Below are 24,620 nucleotides of genomic sequence, written 5' to 3' on the forward strand. Positions count from 1 at the left end.
ATGGATTAAAAAGCTCTCCATCGTTTTCTAAGTTAAAGGGTTTGAGATGAATGCATGGAGAACTGCCCAGTTTTGACAACTTATCTTTATTTCACCAGCTGCTGTATGATCAGGCATTTTATTTACATGAACAGTCTCTTTGTTCAGTGAAATCTTTCTTAAACCTCCATTTTTTAATTTCATCCAGTTTGGAGAAAACATTGAACCAGTGTTTGGGGTTCTGGTTTAATTGTCAATTGTTCAGAGAGGTTGCCTGTGTAGGTAAAATTCTGGTTGATATTGGAGCTTATTAAATCAAGATACAATGGTCCAAACCACAAAGAATTCTGCATTTCAGCACTCACACAAATGTCTTCCAAAATTCACTCATGTAGGCTTCCTTCCGTTGGCAGATCCGATGCCCCAGACGGATGTGAGTGAAGCCAACAAGCAGTTTATGGAGCAGAGCGAAGAACTCTACGATGCCTTGATAGAATGCCATTGGCAGCCTTTGGACAGCGTGTCTTCGGAGCTCCAAGCTGCATAACTGCCATGTTGCTGATAATGCTCCCTCCGAGCCGTGTGCCAGCGAGCCTTGGATCCCTGCCAAAGCGCATGGAAGTTGCAGCTGCAAACGGACTCGTCCCTCTCTCTCCACCAGATTCTCAAGTCAAGGATGCAGAGGACGGCTTTGGGTTCTTCCTGCACTCGTGGAGCAGCAGACAGTAGCAGAGGAGAATTGTGGTCACTTTTATTTGAGATGAAATTAGAACTTGGGGACTTAGTTTTATTTCTTCTCCCTCCCCCCCAACCCGCCCCCCCTGTTGATCCTAAGGCAAGACTTGTTTATCCTAGCCAAAAAGTTCTAATTTATGAACTAAATAAAAGATGGGAAATCTTAATTCCAAGTACAATAAAATATATATATATATACATCTTTCACATAGTAAGGTGGGGTATCTGGCGTTCTCCATAGGATAAATGGGATCAGGAGTCTGAAGCAGGTCCGTGGAACAGGTCCAGAAGCCCTTTCTTTTTCTTTGCTGAAATAAACCTCCCCAGAAATGATTTTGAAAGCAAAACCGCACTATGAAGGGGAAAAAAAACCTTTGAGGGAGCAGGCGGAATAACTTGGGCCAACTTTTAGCAGTCTGAAAAGGATACAAATTCTACATTTTGAAGCACGTAGAGGCAACTTCTGTTAAAACAACCAGATATTCTGTTTTAATATGAAGAGTCTAGGGGAATCAGAGAAAACTTTAATTGTGTACCCCATAGTGGAATAATATCATTGGGAGTCACTGACAATGCATCAGCGTTTCCTTGAACTTCAAAACTCTGCTAGTAACAGTCGAAAAAAGAAAAGAAAAGAAAAGAAAAATATAATTCCCCCTCAAATGAGGTCTGGCATTTCATTCATGAGCTGTGCAGTTTGAAGGCAGTCTGAATATGAAGATGATGAGTTAAATGCAGTAATTATTGACAGGTTCCTAGTGTCTGATTACAGGTGGATTGGATTGAGATGGGCAACTATAATGAATAAATAAATGATCTTGCATTCAAAGAATAGAAGTTGCTTCCTTCAGTTTTGAATACATAGGTACTGTCCTTTATATCAGGGGTCTTCAACCTTGGCAACTTTTAAGTCTTGTAGACTTCAGCTCCACAAGTCTTAAAGTTGCCAAAGTTGGAGACCCCTGCTTTATATTATCTCTGTTATAAGGTGCAGAGAAGGGTGAGGATTTTGAAGCTTTGAGCAATGCTGGGCCAGTTTTATAAATTGGCATTTTTAGTATCTCTAGGTAGTCTGGGATTTCTTGCTTGTTGCTGTACAAGTTGTACTGTTAATAGGACGATTCCCACGGCTACACTGTGTGATGATTAAAGGAAAATTGCTAAGAGCAAACGGGCATTAACGTCTCCAGTGGATGTCCACCTAGTTAAAATTTCTGCAGGGAAAGGAAAATGCGTGCATTTATTGCAGGGCTTATTTCCAATTTAGAAATGAAGAGAAATTTATGCAAGTCACTAAGCCTTACCGGGTAAGAATAACCTGTAAAAAAATGGTATACCTGTGAAATGGAATAACCAAGTAAACATATATTGAATTGTATGATACATTTTTTTTCTCATCAGGTAATGTTGTATCTGAAAATCAGAGTACATAACCTTTCACTGGATTATGGATAGCTTGTAGCTCCCAAATATGTGATCCACAGGCAAAACACTTGAAATTTGATTCACATCTAGATACAAAGACAATGGGATGGGTAGATGGAACATGGAAAAGTTTTCTTTAAAAAAAAAAACCACTGCGTATTGTTTGCACTACAATTTCTGGTTTTCTATGAACACAAAATGGCAACTTTAGGCTACATATGAAGTTTAATATTTCCTCTAGTTAGATATAATCCAAACACATGTGTCTATACTACGGAATACATATTTTGAATAGGTCCCTAGCATGTATAGGATGCCAGGAATCCATTGAATTGGCAGTGTAGGAAATCTGTACCTGATTTTCAGAAAGAGGTGGCTGAAATGTGTTGTTAAAAGTTTAAATCTTTCCGCTTGCAAAAACAAAACAAAACAATTTGGTCAAATATTTAAGAGTTCTTTTGTTTGTACCTTCCAGTTGGGGACAAACTGGATTAATCTCAATGTTAATAATCTATTGTTCAAAATAAGCCAATCCGTTTCTCCCTTGTTCAATTCGTTTGATATAATAAAATCTTTTCATAAGAACTTTTTTTTAAAAAGTGTGCGCCCTGCTGCTCTGGCATGGATTTGGAGGAAAACTACATTTCCCAAGAGCCCTTTCAGGACTCCTTGTTTGAAAGGAGCCAATCGAGTTAGACGTTCATAGGCGCTATAAAAGGCGACGTCCGAGAATCCCACGTTCTTTCCGTGCTCGGAGGCCGAGAAGCAGGTTAGTAGGGCTTCTATTTTCGCAGCGGGGCGAAGCTTCTCCATCCGTCGCCATCCTCCTATTTAGTTCGAAGCGATGCCTCCTTAGCCGCTTGGTTTCATAGCAAGAGAGCCCTCTATCCCCGGGAAGAAAGCACCGGAAGCTTGGTTCCGACTCTGGGCGCTTTCTTGCAATTTCTCTCCCACGCGACATTCCCTAATTAGGTTGGGAATGGGGCTTCTTTCCCGAGTCAATGTTGCTTTAGCGGTGGGAGGCTTTATTAGGGGCGAGGTCTCCTCGCATGTCGTCCAGACGCCCCCCCCCCCCTTCATCGCGGTATTTGCGGGAGTCCGTTTAGATTGGCAGAATCTTGCCATGAACAGTTGGAAGGGACCCTGGAGGCCCAAGCAGAAGACCCTTTTAATAGAAAAAGTCTTCAAAAGGGTTTTTCTATCAGACTTACAGAGCCCTCTAGAAAATCTTCCTTTTCTTAAAGTTGTTATGGATGTAGTTTAAGTGCAATTAAAAAAATCTTTTTGCAGATTCCCGGGAATTTATACCAGGTTCCTTAGCTTTGAGCATTGCTACGTACGTATCTCCATAAACGGAGTCCATGCTGGCTGGGGAATTCTGGGAGTTGAATTCCACACATCTTAACATTGCCGTGAGTTAACAAACACTGTGCTAGGTTCTGAGTGTCTCAGCTGGGCCTTGAGATCAAATCCAGCTTTCCACACTGTAAAATGTGTTGGATTGCAATTCCCACTTTTTTTCAAGTTTAATCTAAATCATGTTTTTTCAAACCTGGCAACTTTTAAAATGGTTTCAACTTCCACAATTCCCTATCCAATATACGTTTACTCTTTTAATTCATGCATAAAACAAATCGACAAAGAGCAGTAATGGGGATACCTCACTAGCAGTGCCTTTTTGGAATAAACCCTGCGCTCTTTTTAAACTGGAGGACACATTATTATTATTAGTTATTTGAATTTAATTCATCTGCCCACTCAGTTGGAGACTGGGCAGCTTAATAGTATTGATGTAGTTATAGTTGTAGTTAGTTTTGCAGTGAATTGATGTGGACCAAAAGCTCTTCAGAGCTTCTGCAGTTGCAGTATGATGCTGGAATATATAACAGTTGGGTGCAAAAAAATCTTCAATAATACTGTAATAGAATGTGTGGGTGACTGGAGAAAAGGGGGAAGAGATGTTGTGTAGGAAACGATCAGACAAGAGGCAGGAGCCCCTTTAGCTTAACCATCGGAGGGGGAAGTTTAGGGAAGAACAAATCCTAAGAGATCAGGTTGTTAAAAGTGGTGGGAATTTTGTATTTTCGGATTATTCTGTTAAGGTAGCCTTGCAGTAATATAAATTTAACTCATCTTGTCTTTCCTGTCTGGTTTAACTGGCAAGGCTGACAGTTTTTTTCCCCCATGGCCCCATCGAAGCTGCGTCTGTCTTACCTGTGACTGATGTAGTCAAAAAGGTGCCAAAAGTAATATTTTTCTTCGACGGTCGCTGTTTGGTTTGTTCTCCCATAACTCTTCAGCAACATTTTGGAGAAAATACATATTTTTCATACTCAGTGATGGCATTTTGTAGCTTGAATGCAGAGCAGCATAGACAAAATCAGTTCAGAATTTATCTGTGAGTATGTCAATGAAAAGGATATGATAGCTATATTCCCGTATTTGGGGGACTGCCACAAAGAAGAGGGGATCAACATATTTCCCAAAGCAAGAAACAATGTATGGAGACTAATCAAGGAGAGAACCTACCTAGAACTAAGGACACATTTCCTGGCAGAACAGTTAATCCATAGAACTGCTTGTCTTCAGAAGTTGTGAGTGCTCCATCACTGAAAGTTTTTAAGAAAAGACTGGACAGCCACCAAGGAAACTTTTGTCTAATTTTGGAGTCCTGTAGTAGCTTGGCTTCCAGTCTAATTCTCTTTTTCTTCCCATCAGCCTTCAGCAGGAAAGAAGATGAGGTGGATTGCTGCTTTGGAGCTGGACATGGTAATTCAGAGATGCCTGTCCCAACTTGACGTAAGGACGCTTGCAGATTAATCTCGGCAAAGGTTTATAGCTGATATAAGTCTTAGACTAGTGTTTCTCAACTTTGCCATTTTTAGATGTACGGACTTCATTTCCCAGAATTCCCCTCCCCGCCAATATGAATTCTGGGAATTGAAGTTCACCCATCTTAAAATGGCCTACAGTGAGAAACACTGGTCTATGCGCCTCTTCTTAGTTAATTCGGGAGATTTCAAACGGAAGTGGTGGAGTGGTGATGGTCTTTTTTTTAACGTGATAGGCAGAGTTTAATAAAAATGCATTCTGTGTTTAGGTTCATAGACCATCTTTATTCTGTGCAGTTCAACCCATCTTTATTTTCTGCAATTCCAGACATAAATCTTCCCCCCACAAAATCAACCTTGTGAAGCAGGTTGGCCCCCAAAATCATCTATTTGGCTCTCATGCTTAAAGAATGACTACAATTCGCTGTCTCCTGATTTTCTGCCTAGCACCTTAGCTACTACACCAGAATTGCTAGCTCCACCCCAGTAAAATCATTTGCTTTGCAGTATTCATAAGAGGGATGTGATTTGCATAAATTCATTTATAGTTTTAGAAAGTCACCAAGTTTGAGGATCCCCGAGTTCCTTAAGTCAAGAAAATGGATTGGCATGTTAAACCAAGAGTTGTGGCTTAGACAGTGGCCACAAGATCTCCAACAACATGCAAGAATGAGATGGGAAGGACTTTGACTTCCCAGCCATTGGTAGCTGAGGATGTCACTCGACCTTTCTACATGCTCAAGCATTAACCTATCTATAGGGCTGAATACCTCATTATTTTACATGTTCTTATAGAATAGAATTCTTTATTGGCCAAGTGTGATGATAGGACACACAAGGAATTTGTCTTTGGTGCATAAGCTCTCGGTGTACCTAAAAAGACAAGATACATTCATCAAGAATAAAGAGATACAACTAAGCTACCAAATTGTAATAATAAACAAACAAAACAATATAAATTGAAAGATAAAAGCAACATGGTTATAGTCATAAGTGGGAAGAGATAGAAACTAGGAAGGAAGAGAAGAATAATAGTAATACAGACCTAGTAAATTATTTGACAGTGTTGTGAGAATTAGCTGTTAAATAGAGTGATGGCATTCGTGGAAAACTGTCCTTGTGTCTAGTTCTGGTTTGCAGTGCACTATAGTGTTTTGAGGGCAGAATTTGAAACAATTTATGTCCAGGATGTGAGAGGTCTGTAGATACTTTCACAGCCCTCAATAGAAGGCAGCTTGGTAGTGATTGTTTTTTCTGCAGATCCAATTATCCGTTGAAGTCTTGTGTCCTTGGGTTGCAGAGTCAAACTAGACAGTTATGGAAGTGCAAATAATAATTGCAACAGAACAGCAGGTCCACGATGGTTCTCAGGTGGCCGAGTGCTAGTCTTTTAAAGGTCTTCATAACTATCTTGCTCGGTCAACATTTTTATTGAATTATATAAATATTATAAAATACAAAAGTAAATAGAAAAGCAGGGGGGAGAAAAAGAGAAATGGGGAAAATGAAAAGAGAAGCATTGACTTCCGACTCTCCGTTGCAGTAAAATAAAGCATTAACATCAAATCACAACTTTTTGCTTTTTCATAATAATACAAACAAGCCATTTCTATAAAGATCTATCCGTCTAATCAGTAAAACCCAAAGTCGGAGTTTCATTCTTCTCCGCATCAAGCATGAAGTTCAGAAGTGGTTTCCATGTGGAACTTGCTCAGTGTTCATAAGCCACCTTGAATAGTTTTCATTCAGAGATGTTCTTTTTCGCTGAGTAGTACTTTCATTGAATAGTCACTGTCTAGAAATGTGAGCTCTAATGCTTGTTTACACTTAGGATTTTAAAACCCTAAATGCAATCTGCTTTTGCTTAGGTGACCTCAAATGGTTTTCCATTCATATGTTGGGTATTTTTATATGTTTCAGGTACAGTCTGGAAGTGCTGGATGATTGGAGAAGAAGATGCCCATTCTCCTCCTTTCCTTTGTGAATTTTGAGGCCAGCAGCTGAAGCCTGCAAGGTACAGTTGCATTTCCCTGTTCATACTTTTCATGGAGATGGGTAGTGTTTCTGTATGATACAGCGAGAGGAAGTGGGATGAAAAAACTTAGCAGCATTCCGGACCCTCCCGATCCCTTTCCCATCAGATCCAATTACTGATCTCATGGTCAAAAAGGAGGCAAAGTAAAAACAAACTGGTCCTAACCTCTTTGCTGGGATAAATCCAGCATTGAACTGGGCTGACTTGAAACAGATGCTCATACATACATTCCATAATCGTTCTTCAAGCATAAACGTATGCTTGCTTTGGCCAACCTGGGTAGGTGTCATCTCCCATTGATCTCTTATTGGGACCTTGCCATTTTGGCAGGGTGGGGGGAGATTCGGGGCTACTCTTGCATGAGGTTTTCCTTTGTTCCTTTCTCTGCTTTGATGTACCTTTGGGGGAAGTTGGGAGTGGGAGAGAATGTGCCTGGGGCCATCTGTTTTATCTCAACACTGAAGGAACAAGATCTTGGCGCCTGGGAATGGCCTGTTATTGCCTTCTCAGCCCGAAGTTTTCTCACATCTTCAATGTTGTTCGTTTAAAGAGTTCTGGTTTCTTGAGAAGGCTGGCGAGGCAGGACCTTACAGTGGGCCTTCTTAGATTTAGCAATCCCCACTCTTCAGAAGAGTGTCAAATTGGGGAGGATTAAAGTAAAGGGATGCTGGCTTGGTTGCATACCCTGTGGAAAATAATTAGAATGAACTTAGAGCACAAGTGCTAACGGTTGTACTGTTGCTTTTCCATTCTTAGGTTCTAAGTGGTCAAAGGACCTTTAACTGAATATACTAATATTTTTTTAAAAAAATATTTTATTTATACTTTTTTCTTTGACATACATGAGTGCTTAGTGAACAGTGTACTGTCTGGGTCAATTTATTTATACATAATGATAATATTTACGTTCACGTAGTAATAATCTTTCAACTTCTAATATTTATGTGTACATAATAATATATTGGGTAACAGTACACATGATATTTTCCCAATTTCTACCTCTTATTTCCTAATCCTTAATGCAACAAATCCCATAACAAAAAGCATTCCGTATCTGTCTATCATCTCTTGCCCTTTTTAGTATTTCAACTCTTGTTGACTTTTGGACCAATCTCACATAAATATGCTAATGTTTTAGACTGCCTTCCTTCGTGTCTCATTTGAACATCCTACTATTCGCATGCACTGTATTTTAATTCACTGCCATTTTATGGAAACTAGTTGTAAAACTATTTGACCAGCAGCGCTCACATTCTTTCCACAGGAGAACAGGACAATGCAGTGACCTTCCATTTTTCATCCCAGAGGTCGTCATCTGGTGCAGTGGACGGCTCAGCAAATGACAGCAAAGTAAATATGAGTCCTTCCGGCTGATCTTAGATCTGCATGACATAATGCAATATCCAGTAGCCACCTTTTAAATAACTGAACATGCAGTATATGACATTCATGCCACCTCTGCCTTGTCTATGATGACACATTTTTCTAATGGTGACAGCTGGATGAATCCTGCGGATATGGGGCTGAGATGAGGCTGGAGCGTTGGTGGCATGGTTTGTTTCCAGAAATCAAAAGTTTCTGATTTCTTGGCTTTCTGAAACCTAGTGTTCCAAAAGTGCAGAGGAAATACTACTTGGGGCATACAGGATGGGATAGTATAGAAGTGGTTGGAGGGAGACAATTAAAATAAAACTACTTGGGGTAATTTTAAAAAATATTATTTTTTGTAGGTCTTCAGATATTTCCTTGGAATTTGCTACAGGCATGTTGGGGAAAAAAACAGTGGCTTGCTGTGAAGAGGGAGGGAGCCCTAGCAAAAATGTCTGAAATTTCTTTAAAAGCTGTCTGATAGACTCCTGCCTTGGACTGCAAGGCAATCCAACCGGTCAGTCCTAGAGGAGATCAACCCTGACTGCTCTTTAGAAGGCCAGATCCTGAAAATGAAACTCAAATACTTTGGCCATCTAATGAGAAGGAAGGAGTCACTGGAGAAGAGCCTAAAGCTGGGAACAATTGAGGGCAAAAGAAGAAGGGGACAACAGAGAATGAGGTGGCTGGATGGAGTCACCGAAGCAGTCAGCCTGAGCTTAAATGGACTCCAGGGGGACAGTAAAGGACAGGAAGGCCTGGAGGAACGTTGTCCATGGGGTTGCAATGGGTAGGACACGACTTCGCAATTAACAACAATAATTATGTCTTTGCAGTTGTATGGAATTAAAAGGATTGGGTATTTTTTCCAATGTTGTATATGCTTCTTGTTATTTACACACACACACACCTTGACATAAATATATCACAGCAATCTTAACCACCACTGATTGATACACTAGCAATGTGTTAATTCTGCAGCCAAACTGGCAACCAGCTTCGACTTGTGTTTAGGATTGCTAATTTTACCTAATGCATTTCAACTATTCCTTGAAATGGGTTCGGAGAACAGTCTAAAGCTTGCCACAGGTGGCACGCAGCACCCTCTCTGGGCACGCAAGCTGTCGCCCCAGTTCAACTCAGCCACACATTGCACGCGCTGGCCAATGGATCGTTGGGTCTCTGCTGCGCATGTGGGGGGCGGGCGGGACATGTGCAGGGGCATATACACATGTGCAGGGGGTAGGGTGAATGCCTGGGGGCCATGCATTTTGGGGGTACAGGTGCACATTCGCATCTGCACGCACACACTTTGGGCACTCAGTCTGGAAAAGGTTAGCCATCGCTGGTCTAAAGCCTGGATGTGCTTGCTTTGAACATTTCTTCCTTGCCTCAATTTGAATGAAAGACATCATTCTTTTTGAAAAAATAAGATGCTTACAGAGTTTTATCCCTTGTAAGCCACCCAGTTAGGGTTAGGGATTCCGTGGCTAAGACACTGCGTTTGTCAATCAGAAAAGTTGGCTGTTCAAATCCCTAGCACCACATAACGGAGTGAGTTCCCGTTACTTGTCCCAGCTTCTGCCAACCTAGCAGTTCGAAAGCAAGTACAAAATGCAAATAGAAAAATAGGAACCACCTTTGGTGGGAAGGTAACCAGCCACATGACCACGGAGACGTCTGCGGACAGAGCTGGCTCTTTGGCTTTGAAAAGGAGATGCACACCGCCCCCTAGAGTTGAGAACGGCCAGCACATGTGCAAGGGGAACATTTACCTTTAAGCCTCCCAGAGTCACCTTAGAGGGGAGAATGAGCAGCATAATGTTAAAAGATTAAAAATCTGAGCAAACAATACAGGCTGGATGCCTAAATGGCTGGTCCCTGCAGTTGCTAATGATTATGTAAATAGAGGTAGTCGCTGACTTAAAACACTTCATTTAGTGACTGAAGTTAACGCACTGAAAAAAGTGGCCTATGACCGTTTTTCATACTTACGACGGTTGTAATTCAGACACTTGGGTAACTGACTCATGATGGTGCAATGTCCTGGAGTCATGATCATTGTTTGTGACCTGACAGCAAAGTTAGTTGAAAAGCCAGATACAATTAACCATGTTACTAATTTTAACAACTGCAGCTATTCACTGAACTGGTGAGAAAGAATGGGGCAGAATTCACTTAAATGTCTTGCTTAGCAACAGAAATTTTGAGCTCAATTGTTATAAATCAAGGATTACCTATATAAACTGCAGTTGGCTAGACACGCATAGAAGGCGTACAAGCTATAAACCACCGCTGATATCAACCACAGTGGCAGGATGGATGCAAGGGTCAGACTCTCAGGCGAGCGCCAGCATTTTTCTCCATGCCTTGTGATTCTGAAGCATCAAAAAACATGTATGCATGCAGAAACAGGATAACCGAGGCGCTTCATGCACGGTTGATCCTTAAGTCACCTGGATTTAGAACAAGCCACAGGGAACAGGAGAGCTGATAAGATATAATTGTTTGGTCAGTTCCATTTTTAGGACTGTTGTGCCTTTCACAATTATGTCAGACGTTCAGCACACCTGGGTTACAAAGGAAACAAACAGTAAAAAAAATTGTGTCTTGTGTGTGAGGGGGCGCTATTCAAAATTGATTAAAATATATTCTCCATGCATTAAAGTGAAGGAAAGCATAGCTAAAACCTAGCTAAAATCTCTGTTCAGTTTTCTAGAAGTATTGACAAGTATGAGAATTATAGTTTTAACATAGTTTGAAGATCTTAAGATGGGAAATTTGATGTGGTTTACAGACTTGGGGTGTGGCCTGGGGAGATCGAAGATCAACCTTCCACTTGGTTAAGAATTGGCTTCGTGGTAGCCTTGTGAGACGAGGAATAGACAGGGACTTTGGTCTTCCAGAGTCTTTGTGGGTCTCTGAATAATCATGACTTGTTGGTTGCAAAGTTGTGTCTGACCCATCGTGACCCCATGGACAACATTCCTCCAGGCCTTTCTGCTCTCTATCATCCTCTGGAGTCCATTTAAGCTCACTCCGACTGCTTCAGTGACTCCATCCAGCCACCTCATTCTCTCTCGTCCCCTTCTTCTTTTGCCCTCAATCGTTCCCAGCATGAGGCTCTTCTCCAGGGAGTCCTTCCTTCTCATTAGGTGGCCAAAGTGTTTGAGTTTCCTCTTCAGGATCTGGCCCTCTAAAGAGCAGTCAGGGTTGATCTCCTCTGGGACTGATTGCAGTCCAAGAGACTTGCAAGAGTCTTCTCCAGCACCATAGTTCAAAGGCCTCCATTCTTTGCCGCTCGCCTTTCTTGTCATGATTAGTCAAAATTAGTAATGCAGACTTTGCAATGAAACCATGGGAAAATCTTAGAAGTAGTCAAAAAGCAAAGAACGGGATAAAAACTTAAAAATACACTCACTTTGCTGATGTTCTCCAGACATCGGAAAAGGTGGATATCTATAATGGCTGCTATAATGGAATGCAAAGGAGGTCTTAGATGTTCTGTGTAAACTAATTTTCCAATCAAATTGCTTTATCCATATTTTGTTGGAGGGAAGGTCTACCTTTCAGATGAAATGAAGTTGGAAAGAAAAAGCAAGAGGGGAAGGGGGGGGGGCTTGCTCAAGGACTTTTGTCCTATGTGTGCAAAATAGATGGCGAGAATTAGCCCTTATGCAAAATATTTTGGAGCTGCTGGCACATGACTTCAGGGCTGGGGGAAAAGATTAGATAAGAGGAGCTGGAGGCAGCTAAGGAGAGCAGGGAAGGGCAAAGAAGACCTCCCATGGCTTCCGGGATTATCTCTGCTTTTGGGGATGGGGGTTTGCTGTTTTGTAAGAAACTTCCAGAAAGGTCTTCCTTTAAGCTCTTCAGCAGAAGCTACTACAAATCTAAATAGTTTTATCAGTTAATGCCTGGAAGAATGTATAGATAACAAAACAAGATTGATTTCCAAGAGACTGGCATGCAAAGGAAAGGGGAACTGGGGAAGAGGTCTGCTTACAGTATTGTTCCGAAGAGTTATGAGTGGGGGATGTGATGCAGCCAATTTTCAGAGAAGGGGGTGGGGAAGAAAACTGGTAGATTTCCTTCACCTCCTCCCCTGTTTTCTTTTAGAATTTGAGTGCTCCTAAAAAAAAAATCCACATCGGTATAAGTTTGGGTCATAGTCCTCTGAATCAGCAAACAAACCCAACTGCTACCGGTACTAGATGGGGCATTTGCACCCTCTCTTTGGTGAACTTCATTTCTACAGAAGCGGAATCCACCACGGTCTTAAATCTGGTCTTTGAAAAGCCAGGTTGATCTTGGAGAATCAACGGAGGGATTCTGAAGGATTCCAGATTCTGGAATGTAGATTCCCGCATTCATTCAACATAGAATCAAAGGATCCTACGTTGTTCTTCAATTGCAGCAATTCAGTGAGCTTGGAGATGATATTCAGGAGAACCCTACTAGGCACAGTTCTTTATGCACAGCAGGTATCCAAAATAATAGATTTGTGTATTTATATATTCAATGATTGTCTCCACCCAACTCACAGAGGCGACTCTGATTAAAACGGGACATCAAAGAAGGGGAGGGGGGGGGAATCTAAAAGCACATAATGTCTGAGGCAATCCATGCTTCTGCCTAAGGATCCCTCAAAAACAGCAATCAGATCACCTTTTTTTTTGTTGTTGTTCTTGTTTGGAGAAGCCAAGCTAGAAGGGAATGTGATGGGTGGAGCTGAGGGGAGGAGGGACGAGAGGAATCATATTCCTCCTAAGAGGTGGGTTGGCTTTTCCTTGCTCCAGAGGAGATAGTAGTGGGGAGGGAGTCTCCAGGGTGGAAACGGCTCTATCTTCATCCTGTAGAGTTCTTCTCCCAGTAGCAGAACTTACGTTAGGATCAGCAGAGGAGGGACAATCAGCTTCTTCTCAAGGTTCCGTGCCAAGGCTGCTCTCCTGCTCCTGCTTTCAACTTTTTCACCATGGAAGTATCTACTAAGGCAAAATTGGGACTGATGCTGCCAGCCCACCCACCCAGTGGCAACTGGCACTACCAGTTTCGGATCCTCCTACTGGGTGATTCCACCGTGGGCAAAACCTCTCTGCTGCGGCGATACACAGAGCGATGCTTCATCCCAACCCCGTGTCCCACCGTAGGCGTAGAATTCTACAGCAAGATGATGGAGTTACCTCCAGGAATCAGGGTGAAGCTTCAGCTCTGGGACACTGCCGGCCAGGAGAGGTTCAGGTAAGGAGAACCCAGAAGGGTGCTAAAATGATTCAAGATCGAAAGGTTTTAGCCTCTGGCAGGACAAAAATGTTTCAGAGCAGGGCTATTTAAAGGTCAAAACACTGGGCCAGCTGTAAGGGGGACCTCATACAGAACTGAAGCAGAATAAATGGTGGGAAACTGATGGTGTATCTTTCAACAAGGGTAGGCTTGGCACCTCCACTGACCTAAAATGGTCAGCCATTACCACCATGCTGTTGAATTTTTATGTTTCTCCAAAAGTGGGAACCAGTATGATGTTGTTATGAAGATGTTGGATTATGAGCAAGGAAACATAGGTTCTAGCCTCCCCTCCCCCCCGGGAGGTCTTCAGAGAACTTAGTCTAGTTAGTCTCTCAACTCCGACCTAATGGAAAATGGTTGGGGAAATGGGAAAGGATTGTTATGAGCTCCTGGAGGAAAAGGGATATAAACCTTGTTAGTTGTGAAGTCGTGTCCGATCCATCGCAACCCCATGGACAATGTTCCTCCAAGCCTTCCTGTCCTCTACCATCTCCCTGAGTCCATTTAAGCTCATGCCTATTGCTTTGGTGACTCCATCCAGCCACCTCCTTCTCTGTCACCCCCTTCTTCTTTTGCCCTCAATCTTTCCCAGTATGAGGCTCTTCTCCAATGAGTCCTTCTTTCTCATTAGGTGGCCAAAGTGTTTGAGTTTCCTCTTCAGGATCTGGCCCTCTAAAGAGCAGTCAGGGTTGATCTCCTTATTTATTTATTTATTTATTATTCATATTTATAGACCGCCCCCTCTCCCGAAAGGGACTCGGGGCGGTGTACAGTCACTAAAATACGTTATAAAATACATACAAAACAGTTAAATAATTAAATACGTAGGTGGAGGAGGTTGCAAGACTGTACATAGAATAATAAATATTAAATATAGTATATAGTGTATTAAAAACTTTTTAAAACCCCAAACCCAATTAAAATGAATAAATCCCCGGGAGGTAGAACTAAGAAAGTGCCAGGCCAGCTGATTGAAATAGGTGAGTCTTTAACTTTTGCCGGAAGGAACGGAGGTCGGTGGTAGTTCGAATGTCAGGGGGGAGGTCATTCCAGAGGGTTGGGCCCATCACAGAGAAGGATCTACTCCTAGGTGTCGCCCGCTGGCATTGACTAGCAGACGGCACCAGGAGGAGCCCCTCTCTGTGTGAGCGGATAGGTCGCAGGGACGTGTGTGGTAGGATGCGATCCTGCAGGTAACTAGGTCCACTGCCATGGAGCGCTTTAAAGATGGTGATCAATACCTTGAAACGCACCCGAAAGGCCACAGGTAGCCAGTGCAGCTCGCGCAGGAGAGGTGTTACGTGGGAGTAACGTGTACTTCCCATAATAACCCGCGCGGCTGCGTTCTGAACTAGCTGCAGTCTCCGGACGCGTCCCAAGGGAAGCCCCATGTAGAGAGCATTGCAGTAGTCCAGGCGAGACGTCACCAGCGCATGAGTGACCGTGCGCAGGGCACTCCGGTCCAGTAGGGGGCGCAATTGGCGCACCAGGCGAACCTGGTGGAACGCCCCCCTTGCCACGGCTGCCACATGGTCCTCCATTGACAGCCGGGCATCAAGGAGGACGCCCAAATTGCGCGCCCGCTCCACAGGGGACAATTGTTCGCCCCCTATGGCCAGCGATGGAGTCAGCTGGCTGAACCGAGGCGCCGGTAACCACAGCCACTCGGTCTTGGAGGGGTTGAGTTTAAGTCTGTTGTCCCCCATCCAGACCCCGACGGCTTCCAAACACCGGGACATCACTTCGACAGCCTCGTTGGGGTGGTTTGGGGTTGAAATATACAGCTGAGTATCATCAGCGTAAAGATGGTACTCAACCCCAAAACCACGGATGATCTCACCCAGCGGCTTCACATATGCGTTGAACAGGAGAGGCGAGAGGACCGACCCCTGTGGCACCCCACAAGTGAGTGGCCTCAGGGAGGCCTCAATCTTTCCCAGTATGAGGCTCTTCTCCAATGAGTCCTTCTTTCTCATTAGGTGGCCAAAGTGTTTGAGTTTCCTCTTCAGGATCTGGCCCTCTAAAGAGCAGTCAGGGTTGATCTCCTCTAGGATTGACCGGTTGGATCGCCTTGCAGTCCAAGGGACTCGCAGGAGTCTTCTCCAGCGATATATAAACCTACCAAATAATAAATAAAAAACAAATTGGATGTCCTGCTGAGGACCACAACTTCACTTAACAAGCAACATCAGTAGAGGTGTAAGAGAAAAGGCCTGGGAAACTGATGACAAATTATGAACAACCTTATGCATTTTCCTTAAGAAACCAGGGTTTCTCAGCTATCAATCTCAAAAGGCACAAAATACTTGCGCAGCAAATAAGCTGCAAACGTCTGATTTATAGATTTTCCTTCTGTAAACAGTGAAAAATATTGACCACAGAGCTTAGGAATTGTCACTCTCTAAGAGTTGCCCTAGCATTTAGGTGGAGATCAAGATAACTTCCCTTTTCTTTGAAATGTGATAATCCAGTCACCTTCCTTAGGCTTGGAAGGTCTGCTTTTCTTAAGGAGGGTCCCAGGAAGATTGCCTCAAACATCTACTTTGGTTGTAAATTAATCCCCTTGGAATGACTTGGCCTTGAGAGCTATCCCCATCCTCCTCCTGATCACATCTGATAACTGTTATCTGAAGAGGAGTGGGGCAAGCAGCTAGCTGAAAGAAAGGCAGCTTGGGAGGGGTAGGGTGTGATTGAAGCTGAGTTTTCAAGGCTAATCAGGAGATACTGGTAGAAGAACACAATGTTGGTTGTTGTTAGTTGCGAAGTCATGTCTGACCCATCGCAACCCCACGGACAATGTTCCTCCATGCCTTCCTGTCCTCCACCATCCTCTGGACTCCATTTAAGCTCACGGCAACTGCTTCGGTGACTCCATCCAGCCATCTCATTCTCTGTCGTCTCCTTCTTCTTTTGCCCTCCATCTTTCCCAGCATGAGGCTCTTCTCCAGTGAGTCCTTCCTTCTCATTAGGTGGCCAAAGTATTTGAGTTTCATCTTCAGGATCTGGCCTTCTAAAGAGCAGTCGGGGTTGATCTCCTCTAGGACTGACGGGTTGGGTCGCCTTGCAGTTCAAGGGACTCGCAGGAGTCTTCTCCAGCACCAGAATAATAATAATAATAATAATAATAATAATAATAATAATAATAATAATAATAATAATAATAATAATAATAACAACAACAACAACAACAACAACAACAACAACAACAACAACCACTTTTATTTCTAGACCGCACCCTTTCCTAGGCAGGACTCGGGGCGGTGTACAGTCATGTTTAAAAAAAAACATATACAAATACATAGACATGAACATAGACATAGACGTGGACGTAGACGGAGGAGGTAAAAAATATACTGTACAATTCTTAGTTAAAATACAAATATTAAAATACCCTTAAAAATTCCCCAATAAAATGTTTGCCAGGAGGTGGAAGATGGAACTGTCAATCAGCTAAGCCAGCTAGTTGGAACAGGTGAGTCTTGAGCTTCTGTCGGAAGGAGCGGAGTTCAAATGCCTCCCTTCTTTGGTGCTCATCCTTTCTTATGGTCCAACCTTCACAGCCATCCATTGCAACTGGGAAAACCATAACCTTTACTATGAGCACTTTTGTTGGCAGGGTGATGTCTCTGCTTTTTAGTCTGCTGTCTTATCGCTTTCCTCCCCAGGAGCAAGGATCTTTTAAGTTCTTGGCTGCAGTCCACACCTGCGGTGATCTTTGAGCCCAGGAAAATAAAATCTGTCACTACCTCCATTTCTTCCCCATCTATTTGCCAGGAATTGAGAGGGCCGGATGCCATGATCTTAGTTTTCTTAATGTGTAGTTTCAAGCCAACTTTTGCCCTCTCCTTCTTCATCAGCATCAAGAGGCTCTCAACACAATGTTGGAGCACCTTAAAGACATCCAATTTATTTTCGTGTAAGTCTTCCCAGACCTAACCTGTGTGATCAGATTCTCAGAATAATGGACTACGACCTGCTTAAACTGATCTGATAATGAGCTAGTTGTTGGTCATGAGGAGATCTTAGTTCCTGTTTGTGTTGTGAAACACTGGTAGGACTCCCCCTTGGGAGATAAAAGCAGACACTTGTTTTGTTTTCATACACTTCTCATTGCTTCTGGTATATTTTTAGAGAAGGGGCAGGAATATTTTGGATTACAGGTACCGGTAATCCTCAATTTACAGCCATTTGTTTTAGTAACTGCTCAAAGTTAGAAAGCACTGAAAAAAAGGGACTATTTTTAACAGTTAGGGATATCGCAGCATCCCCATATCGCAGACGTACCCTAATCAAAATTCAGACTCTTGACAACTGGCTCAGATTTATGATGGTTGCAGTGTCCCGGAGTCATTGTGATCCCCTTTTTGTGACCTTTCAACAAGCAAAATCAGTAGGGTAGCCGGATTCACTTAACAACGGTTAAGGGTTACTAATTTAACAACTGCAGCGATCCACTTAACAACTGTGGCAAGAAAAGTCATAAAATGGGGCAAAACTCACTTCACAACTGTCTTGCTTAGCTTTGGAAATTTTAGTCCCACTGTTGTAGTCATAAATTGAGGACTACCTGTACAGTATCCAGGCTAGGGACATTGTTCAGGAGCAAATCACTTTGCTTGCCCAATGTCCCGGGTTCAGTGGCCTCCTCACACCAAGATACAGTCCAGTTTCTGTTCCTTTTCTTTTTATAACATACATACAGAAATCTTGGTCATATAATCTGGGTTAGTTAGAAGAACGGTTGCAGGAACTGGGTTTGTCTAGTTTAATGAAAAGAAGGACTAGGGGAGACATGATAGCAGTCTTCCAATATCTCAGGAGTTGCCACAAAGAAGAGGGAGTCAAGCTATTCTCCAAAGCACCTGAGGGCAGGACAAGAAGCAATGGGTGGAAACTAATCAAGGAGAGAAGCAACTTAGAACTAAGGAGAAACTTCCTGACAGTTAGAACAATTAATCAGTGGAACAACTTGCCTCCAGAAGTTGTGAATGCCCCAACACTGGAAGTCTTTAAGAAGATGTTGGATAGCCATTTGTCTGAAATGGTTTCCTGCCTAGGCAGGGGGTTGGACTAGAAGACCTCCAAGGTCCCTTCCAACTCTGCTATTGTATTGTATGGTATGGTATGGTATGGTATGGTATGGTATGGTATGGTATGGTATGGTATGGTATGGTATGGTATGGTATCGTTACAAATGGCCTCTCTGTGTACTGCTTATTGGACATATTTGAATCAGGCAGTTCTAAGCATTATAAAACACTATCAGTTCTGTAATCCATAATTCTTACATAGAACTGGTGCTTGCTTCTGATTTCCAGCAAAAAATGCTCCATACCAAGCAACGGCTTGCTTAATAGCCTTCACCCAAAAGTTGGTAAAATCAGACAAGGTCCCGTGGTGACCAGCTTTATGACTATCATGGCTTACAGCTGAAATTGCAGGCTCAATTACAGTCATAAGTCAGGACTCTCTTGTAGATCATCTCAATAGATTTCACCTCTGTTTACATCTAAAAAATAAATGGCTTTGCAAACATCACTCCAGACCAAGGTCCGTGGGCGCATGATGGATGGTAAGAGTTAGTCTCCAGACAAGTCCTTCGACAAATAGCTCTCATATCTTGCAGTAGTAGTAGGATGTTTATCATAGGTCATAGACCCAGACAACATAAAAACCATAGCATAACAGACATAATAAAAAGTCTTAGAATAGTGCTTAGTTTACATAGCTATTAGAAAAGCATGAGTTTGACAGGCTACAGTTATAAACTCAACAACAAGAGTTACTTTAGGACAGTGATAGCTAAACCTTTCTGCACCGAGTACCCAAAGCACACAAACTGCCCATATGTACCCCCTGCGCATGAATGCATGACCCCCCTGCATGCACGGGTGACCCTGCGTGCACCCTTCATGCGTGTGTGCGTGGCTCCCCCGCATGCACTATGTGCAGGCATGGCACAGACCTGAAGGCTGGCTGGCCAGCGGGAGGCACACAAACATGCACAGCGGAGCTGAACTGGGGCGATGGCTCACATGCCATCAGAGAGGCCACTGGCATGCCATAGGTTTTCCATCACGGCTTTAGGATATTTACTTGCCAAGCAAAGTTGTTGTCAGCGTTCCAAATATCATCCAGAATTAAATCAGAGTCCAAGGCATAGCTTTCCTCAAAGTCCCAATTTAATAAGAGAGACATGTTGGTACAATCTGTGGAAACTCGAATCTGAAAGCTTCCGGGGTTTCCCACCCAGTAAAAAGTTCATGATCTTGCTCCCATACCCCCAAGTCCATCACATGGTCCAATCTTCCACTGCCACGCTGGCATTTCCACCCATCTGTTTCCAGTCAGGTGCAGAGGTGCGGAGACAAAAGATGACCTTGGGCTTCTAGGAAGGAATGTTTTATTTTGACAACACATTCTACAATTCTATTCCTTGCTATGCCCCCTCCCAATTCCCCACTAATAAAACAGCATAGTAAAGAAAGAGAGAGTGTGTGGCAGGCCAAAGATCCTAAAAGGAATATGACTGCAGGCCCGACAGTTGTACATAAAAAACATAGAAAGAGATATTAATAGTTTATCATGACTATCTTGTTATGTATGTATGTGTGTATGTATGTATGTATGTATGTGTGTGTGTGTGTGTGTGTGTGTGTTACAACCCCTGGTATGCCCAAATATGGGAGGAAGCTCACTACTCCTTCTTTCTGTCCTTCGGCTCATTACAGAAAACCATCCAGGCAGAAAACCATATTTTTATTTTTAATGTTGCCTTTTTATATTTGTGTTGTATTTGTTCAAATCCTTGTTCAAATTGAACCCAGGTTCAAATTCCAGTAAGGGTATGGCTAGCTGATGAGAGCTAAATAGTTTGAAATGGATCATATATAATTTGTATTAATGAAGATGGAATAATTCTGTCCTCTAGATCAGAAGTCTCCAAAAGTGGCAACTTGAAGACTTGTGGACTTCCAGAATTCCGAAGTCTTAAAAGTTGCCAAGGTTGGAGAACCTTGTTCTAGATAAGGCTGATATCTTGGAGAAAAAGCTAATGTTTCAATTTGGCATTTTTCCCACTCTTAGGTGCATCACCAGATCTTTCTACCGCAATGCGGTTGGTGTACTGCTGATCTTTGATATGACCAATCGAAGGTCCTTTGAGAGCATCTTTGACTGGTACAACGAAGTGACCAACGTGATGGACAAAGTGATTTTCCTCCTCGTCGGCCACAAGTGTGATCTCGAGTCCATGAACAGGGTCACCCTGGAGGAAGCAGAAGGCTTGGCTACTTCTCTAGGCACATCTTTTATAGAAACATCTGCCAAGACTGACACCAACATAGACCTGGCTTTCGAGACCATCACCAATGCTATCTATGAGGCTTTGAGAAACAAAGAGTTTGAGCTGCAGGAAGGCTGGGATGGCGTGAAAATCGTTCATAAGAGGAGAGCAAGCAGTCTGCAAAGGAAGAAGCCCTCCAAAGAAGCATGCCAGTGTTAACTCAGTCTGCAAAGGAAGAAGCCCTCCAAAGAAGCATGCCAGGGTTAACTCATTTAGGATGTTACAGGGCACTGATTACTTAAAATAGAGTTCTTCCTTAGACGAAACACAGACTTAATCCATTGGGTTAATCCTTACCCAGGTGACACCATTCACAACCTGTGATCTCCAACTACTTTATTACATCCTCCGGAACTCTTTCTGATCTCATCTCAGATCTCGTTTCCTGCTGAAAATCAGTGACATATTTTTTTTCTGTTGTTTTTAGATATAAAAGAGATGGGCATTGTTTTGTTTTGTTTTTAATTCTCAACTTAAAATATTTTTTAACATCAAAAACTAAACCGATATCATAAATGAAGGCAAATATATGTGTCCCTGGGTAACGTTGCAAGATCCAATCTGGATCGGTCACCGGAATGTCCCTCTTTCAATCTTTCAGACTCGTGCTGGAGTTCATCCTCAGGGAATGTCTCTCTCCCTGGAGGATGGGCTCCAGCATGAGTTTGAAACCTTTGAAGATTAAGCCTCTGGTCCTGGTGACCGACCCAGATTGGATCCCAAAAAGAGATCCCCCCTTAGCCTACTTTCACATCGCTATCCTGTTAATTGCAGCTCATAGTCCAGTGATGGCGAACCTATGGCACGCGTGCCACAAGTGGCACGCGGAGCCATTTGTCAGGGCACACGAGGCGCTGCCCTGTCAGCTGGCCAGCTTGCATGCGCGCGCTGGCCAGCTGAGTTCACCTTTTTAAAAGCTATTTTTCACCTTCCCCAGGCTCCAGAGGCTTTATAGGAGCCTGGGAAAGGCGAAAAGAGCCTCCCCCCCCCCCGGAGGCTTCAGGGACCGTCCGGAGGCTTCCCTGAAGCCTTCGGAACGCTTAAAACGACCCTCTGAGCAACCTGGAAGTCACTTCCGGGTTGCTCGGAGGGTGGTTTTAAGCGTTCCGAAGGCTTCAGGGTAGCCTCCGGACGGTCCCTGAAGCCTCCGGAGGGCCTCCAGGGGGGCAGGGGAGGCTCTTTTCGCCCTCCCCAGGTTCCTATAAAGCCTCTGGAGCCTGGGGAGGGCGAAAAAAGCATGTAAAAATGGGGGGTTTGCACATTTTGCGCGCATGCGCACAGGGAGGGGGGTCGCGTGTTGCATTATGGGTGTGGCACGCCTGCACACGACCCCCCTGCGCTCCCCCCACTTGTGGCATGCGAGCCAAAAAAGGTTCGCCATCGCTGTCATAGTCCCAACCTGCACAGGTTTTCTATGTCCTCACTCATCCAGCTGCTAGCTTGGCTGATGGGAGATGGAAGGGAGAAGATGGAAGGATTGCCAGCCAGCCAGATGTAGTTGTCCGACCTGCCCCAGCTTAATCCTCTAGTTAAGAAAGGCACATCTTTTATAGAAACATCTGAAAGACCCTCAACTCCATTTGCACTGAAAGATATACTTTTATTCAAAGCCAAGTGGTTTATAGTGTAGTAAAGCCTGAACTGAATTTCACGCACCAAAACTCCTCGATTAATGTCCCCCGTTCAGTTCTCTTCCTCCCTTGAATGAATTGTTTTGGGAGCGATCTCTTCAACATTGGTGAGCCGTTCTATTCCATCCCATTCCCAGGGTTTCACCTTGAGATGTTGTCTCCGGAAGGTAGGGTGAGTAGTTAGTTCTTCCCCCCCCCTCCCATCCAGCTCCCTCCTCCCCGTCGTTCATGGCAGACCGACAGCTGGTGAATGCGAAGCTCGCGTGTACGATGGCAGTTCTGACAGTGGCGCTCAGATGGCTTGAAATGGCTTAAGATGGCTTAAGCCAGGGGTGTCCAAACTTGGGAACTTTAAGACTTGTGGACTTCAACTCCCAGAATTCCCCAGCCAGCTATGCTGGCTGGGGAATTCTGGGAGTTGAAGTCCACAAGTCTTAAAGTTCTCAAGTTTGGACACCCCTGGCTTAAGCAACGTCTGCTGAGTCAGGATGTGGAGTAAAGACTCCGCACCGATCCCAGCACCATTGTGGAGCCGCCTTCTGGATTTTGCGGGTTAGAAACAGGCTCTTTCCATTAGCTTCATTCAATTGCCCTGACTCCATCCCGCAAGGGATTATGGGACCATTAAATGAAGATGACGACGATGATAAAACAGGTTGTTTCCATTATTCAGCACAGACCTTGGAAGAACTGGAAGATGACCTGGAGAGAATCTTGTGTTTATCAAACATTTTGAAACAGCCTTCATTTCCACCATTCACCTCTTTAACTTAAACTTAACTTTTTAAAAAATCCTGAAAATATTTAATGAAAAAATATTTACTTCCTTTTTAAAACATCATCATCAACAACAATAGTAATATGTATGGCTTTGTTTATTGTCTTCACTGGCCACTTTTCCATGCTGGGTAGTGCTCAAAGCACAATAAATGATCTCTTTGTATGTAATTCTTTTTTAAAAAAAGTTTTTTTATTTTTTTATTCTTTTACAAATATATCAATGCGTGAACAGTGTGGCACCTGGGTGTCATACATTCTAATACTAATAAAACGAATAGCATTAGTCATAGTTATTACTTTCAACCAACTTATACATTTCTGATAGTGATACATATTTATCTAAAAATCTGTCGTCATTAGATTATTCCATATTTTCTCTTATTATTGCTCTTATTTTATTATACAAAAATGTATACACTAATATTCTTCTTTTCTCTTGTTTTTATCTCTTATTCTAACTTTTAATCGTGTTGGTGTGTCATGCTTGAAATGAAGGAAACGAGGGTTTAACACATTGTTCTACCTGTTGCGGAAGCAAAAGTGATGCTTTCTCTGGGTTTGATAGGTAAACAATAGCCCTAACTCTAACAGTAAAATAAAAATCACTTCCTGAATTGAAAATCCACCCGTGGTCTGTTGGGGAAACCTCCCTACAGCTTCCATGTGATTTGGAAGTGCATTTTCTTGGAGTGGTTTGCTTGACATTCCCAGTTTAGCCCATAGAAGATGGATTTCCTAGTGGCCTATGAAAGCATTATGGACCAGCTGTTCTTTCTCTTTCTTCCTCTTTCTCTCTCTTTCTCTTTCTCTCTTTCTCTCTTTCTCTTTCTTTCTCTTTCTCTTCTTTCTCTTTCTTTCTCTTTCTCTTTCTCCCTCTGTCTCTCTCCTTCCCTCCCCCCTCCTCTCTCTTTCCCTCCCTCCCTCCTTTCTTTCTTTCTTTCTTTCTTTTTTTCTCTCTTTCCCAACATTGGTTAGGTATCCTTTTCCAGCTGGACACCATGCCTACCTCCTAGCTCAGTGATGGTTAACCTTTTCAACACCGAGTGCTGAAACTGGAGCATGCGTGTGTGCTGAATACCACCTCTGATACATATGCATCAACACGTAGACAGAATTGCCTATTGATTAGGCAACCGCGTGTTAGCCCAGCACAGGGGTGTCAAACACAAGGCCTGGGGGCCAGAACCGGCCCGCGGGGTACTTAG

At 43.2% G+C, this 24,620-nt stretch overlaps 2 protein-coding genes across 2 annotated transcripts in view; both read left to right on the forward strand.

Annotated features, from left to right (window-relative positions):
- TRNAU1AP (tRNA selenocysteine 1 associated protein 1) overlaps nucleotides 1–9,245 on the forward strand; it is a 17,347-nt gene extending 8,102 nt beyond the window's left edge. The window contains exons 9-14 of the mRNA XM_081962492.1: nucleotides 393–2,908; nucleotides 3,430–3,475; nucleotides 4,858–4,938; nucleotides 6,891–6,984; nucleotides 8,270–8,355; nucleotides 8,736–9,245. Coding sequence (XP_081818618.1) covers nucleotides 393–526 — 134 coding nt within the window. The 3' untranslated portion in view covers nucleotides 527–2,908; nucleotides 3,430–3,475; nucleotides 4,858–4,938; ... (1 more) ...; nucleotides 8,270–8,355; nucleotides 8,736–9,245. The remainder of the gene's footprint in view (nucleotides 1–392; nucleotides 2,909–3,429; nucleotides 3,476–4,857; nucleotides 4,939–6,890; nucleotides 6,985–8,269; nucleotides 8,356–8,735) is intronic.
- On the forward strand, nucleotides 8,268–21,869 carry RAB42 (RAB42, member RAS oncogene family). Its single transcript, XM_081962494.1, has 4 exons — nucleotides 8,268–8,355; nucleotides 12,632–12,857; nucleotides 13,233–13,614; nucleotides 20,746–21,869. Exons 3-4 carry the CDS (start codon nucleotides 13,349–13,351, stop codon nucleotides 21,161–21,163), a joined length of 684 nt encoding a protein of 227 aa, XP_081818620.1. The 5' UTR covers nucleotides 8,268–8,355; nucleotides 12,632–12,857; nucleotides 13,233–13,348; the 3' UTR covers nucleotides 21,164–21,869.
- The last annotated feature ends 2,751 nt before the right edge of the window (nucleotides 21,870–24,620 follow it).

Source organism: Natrix helvetica (genome assembly GCF_964273705.1).
Source record: "Natrix helvetica genome assembly, chromosome: 9".
Taxonomy (NCBI): domain Eukaryota; kingdom Metazoa; phylum Chordata; class Lepidosauria; order Squamata; family Natricidae; genus Natrix; species Natrix helvetica.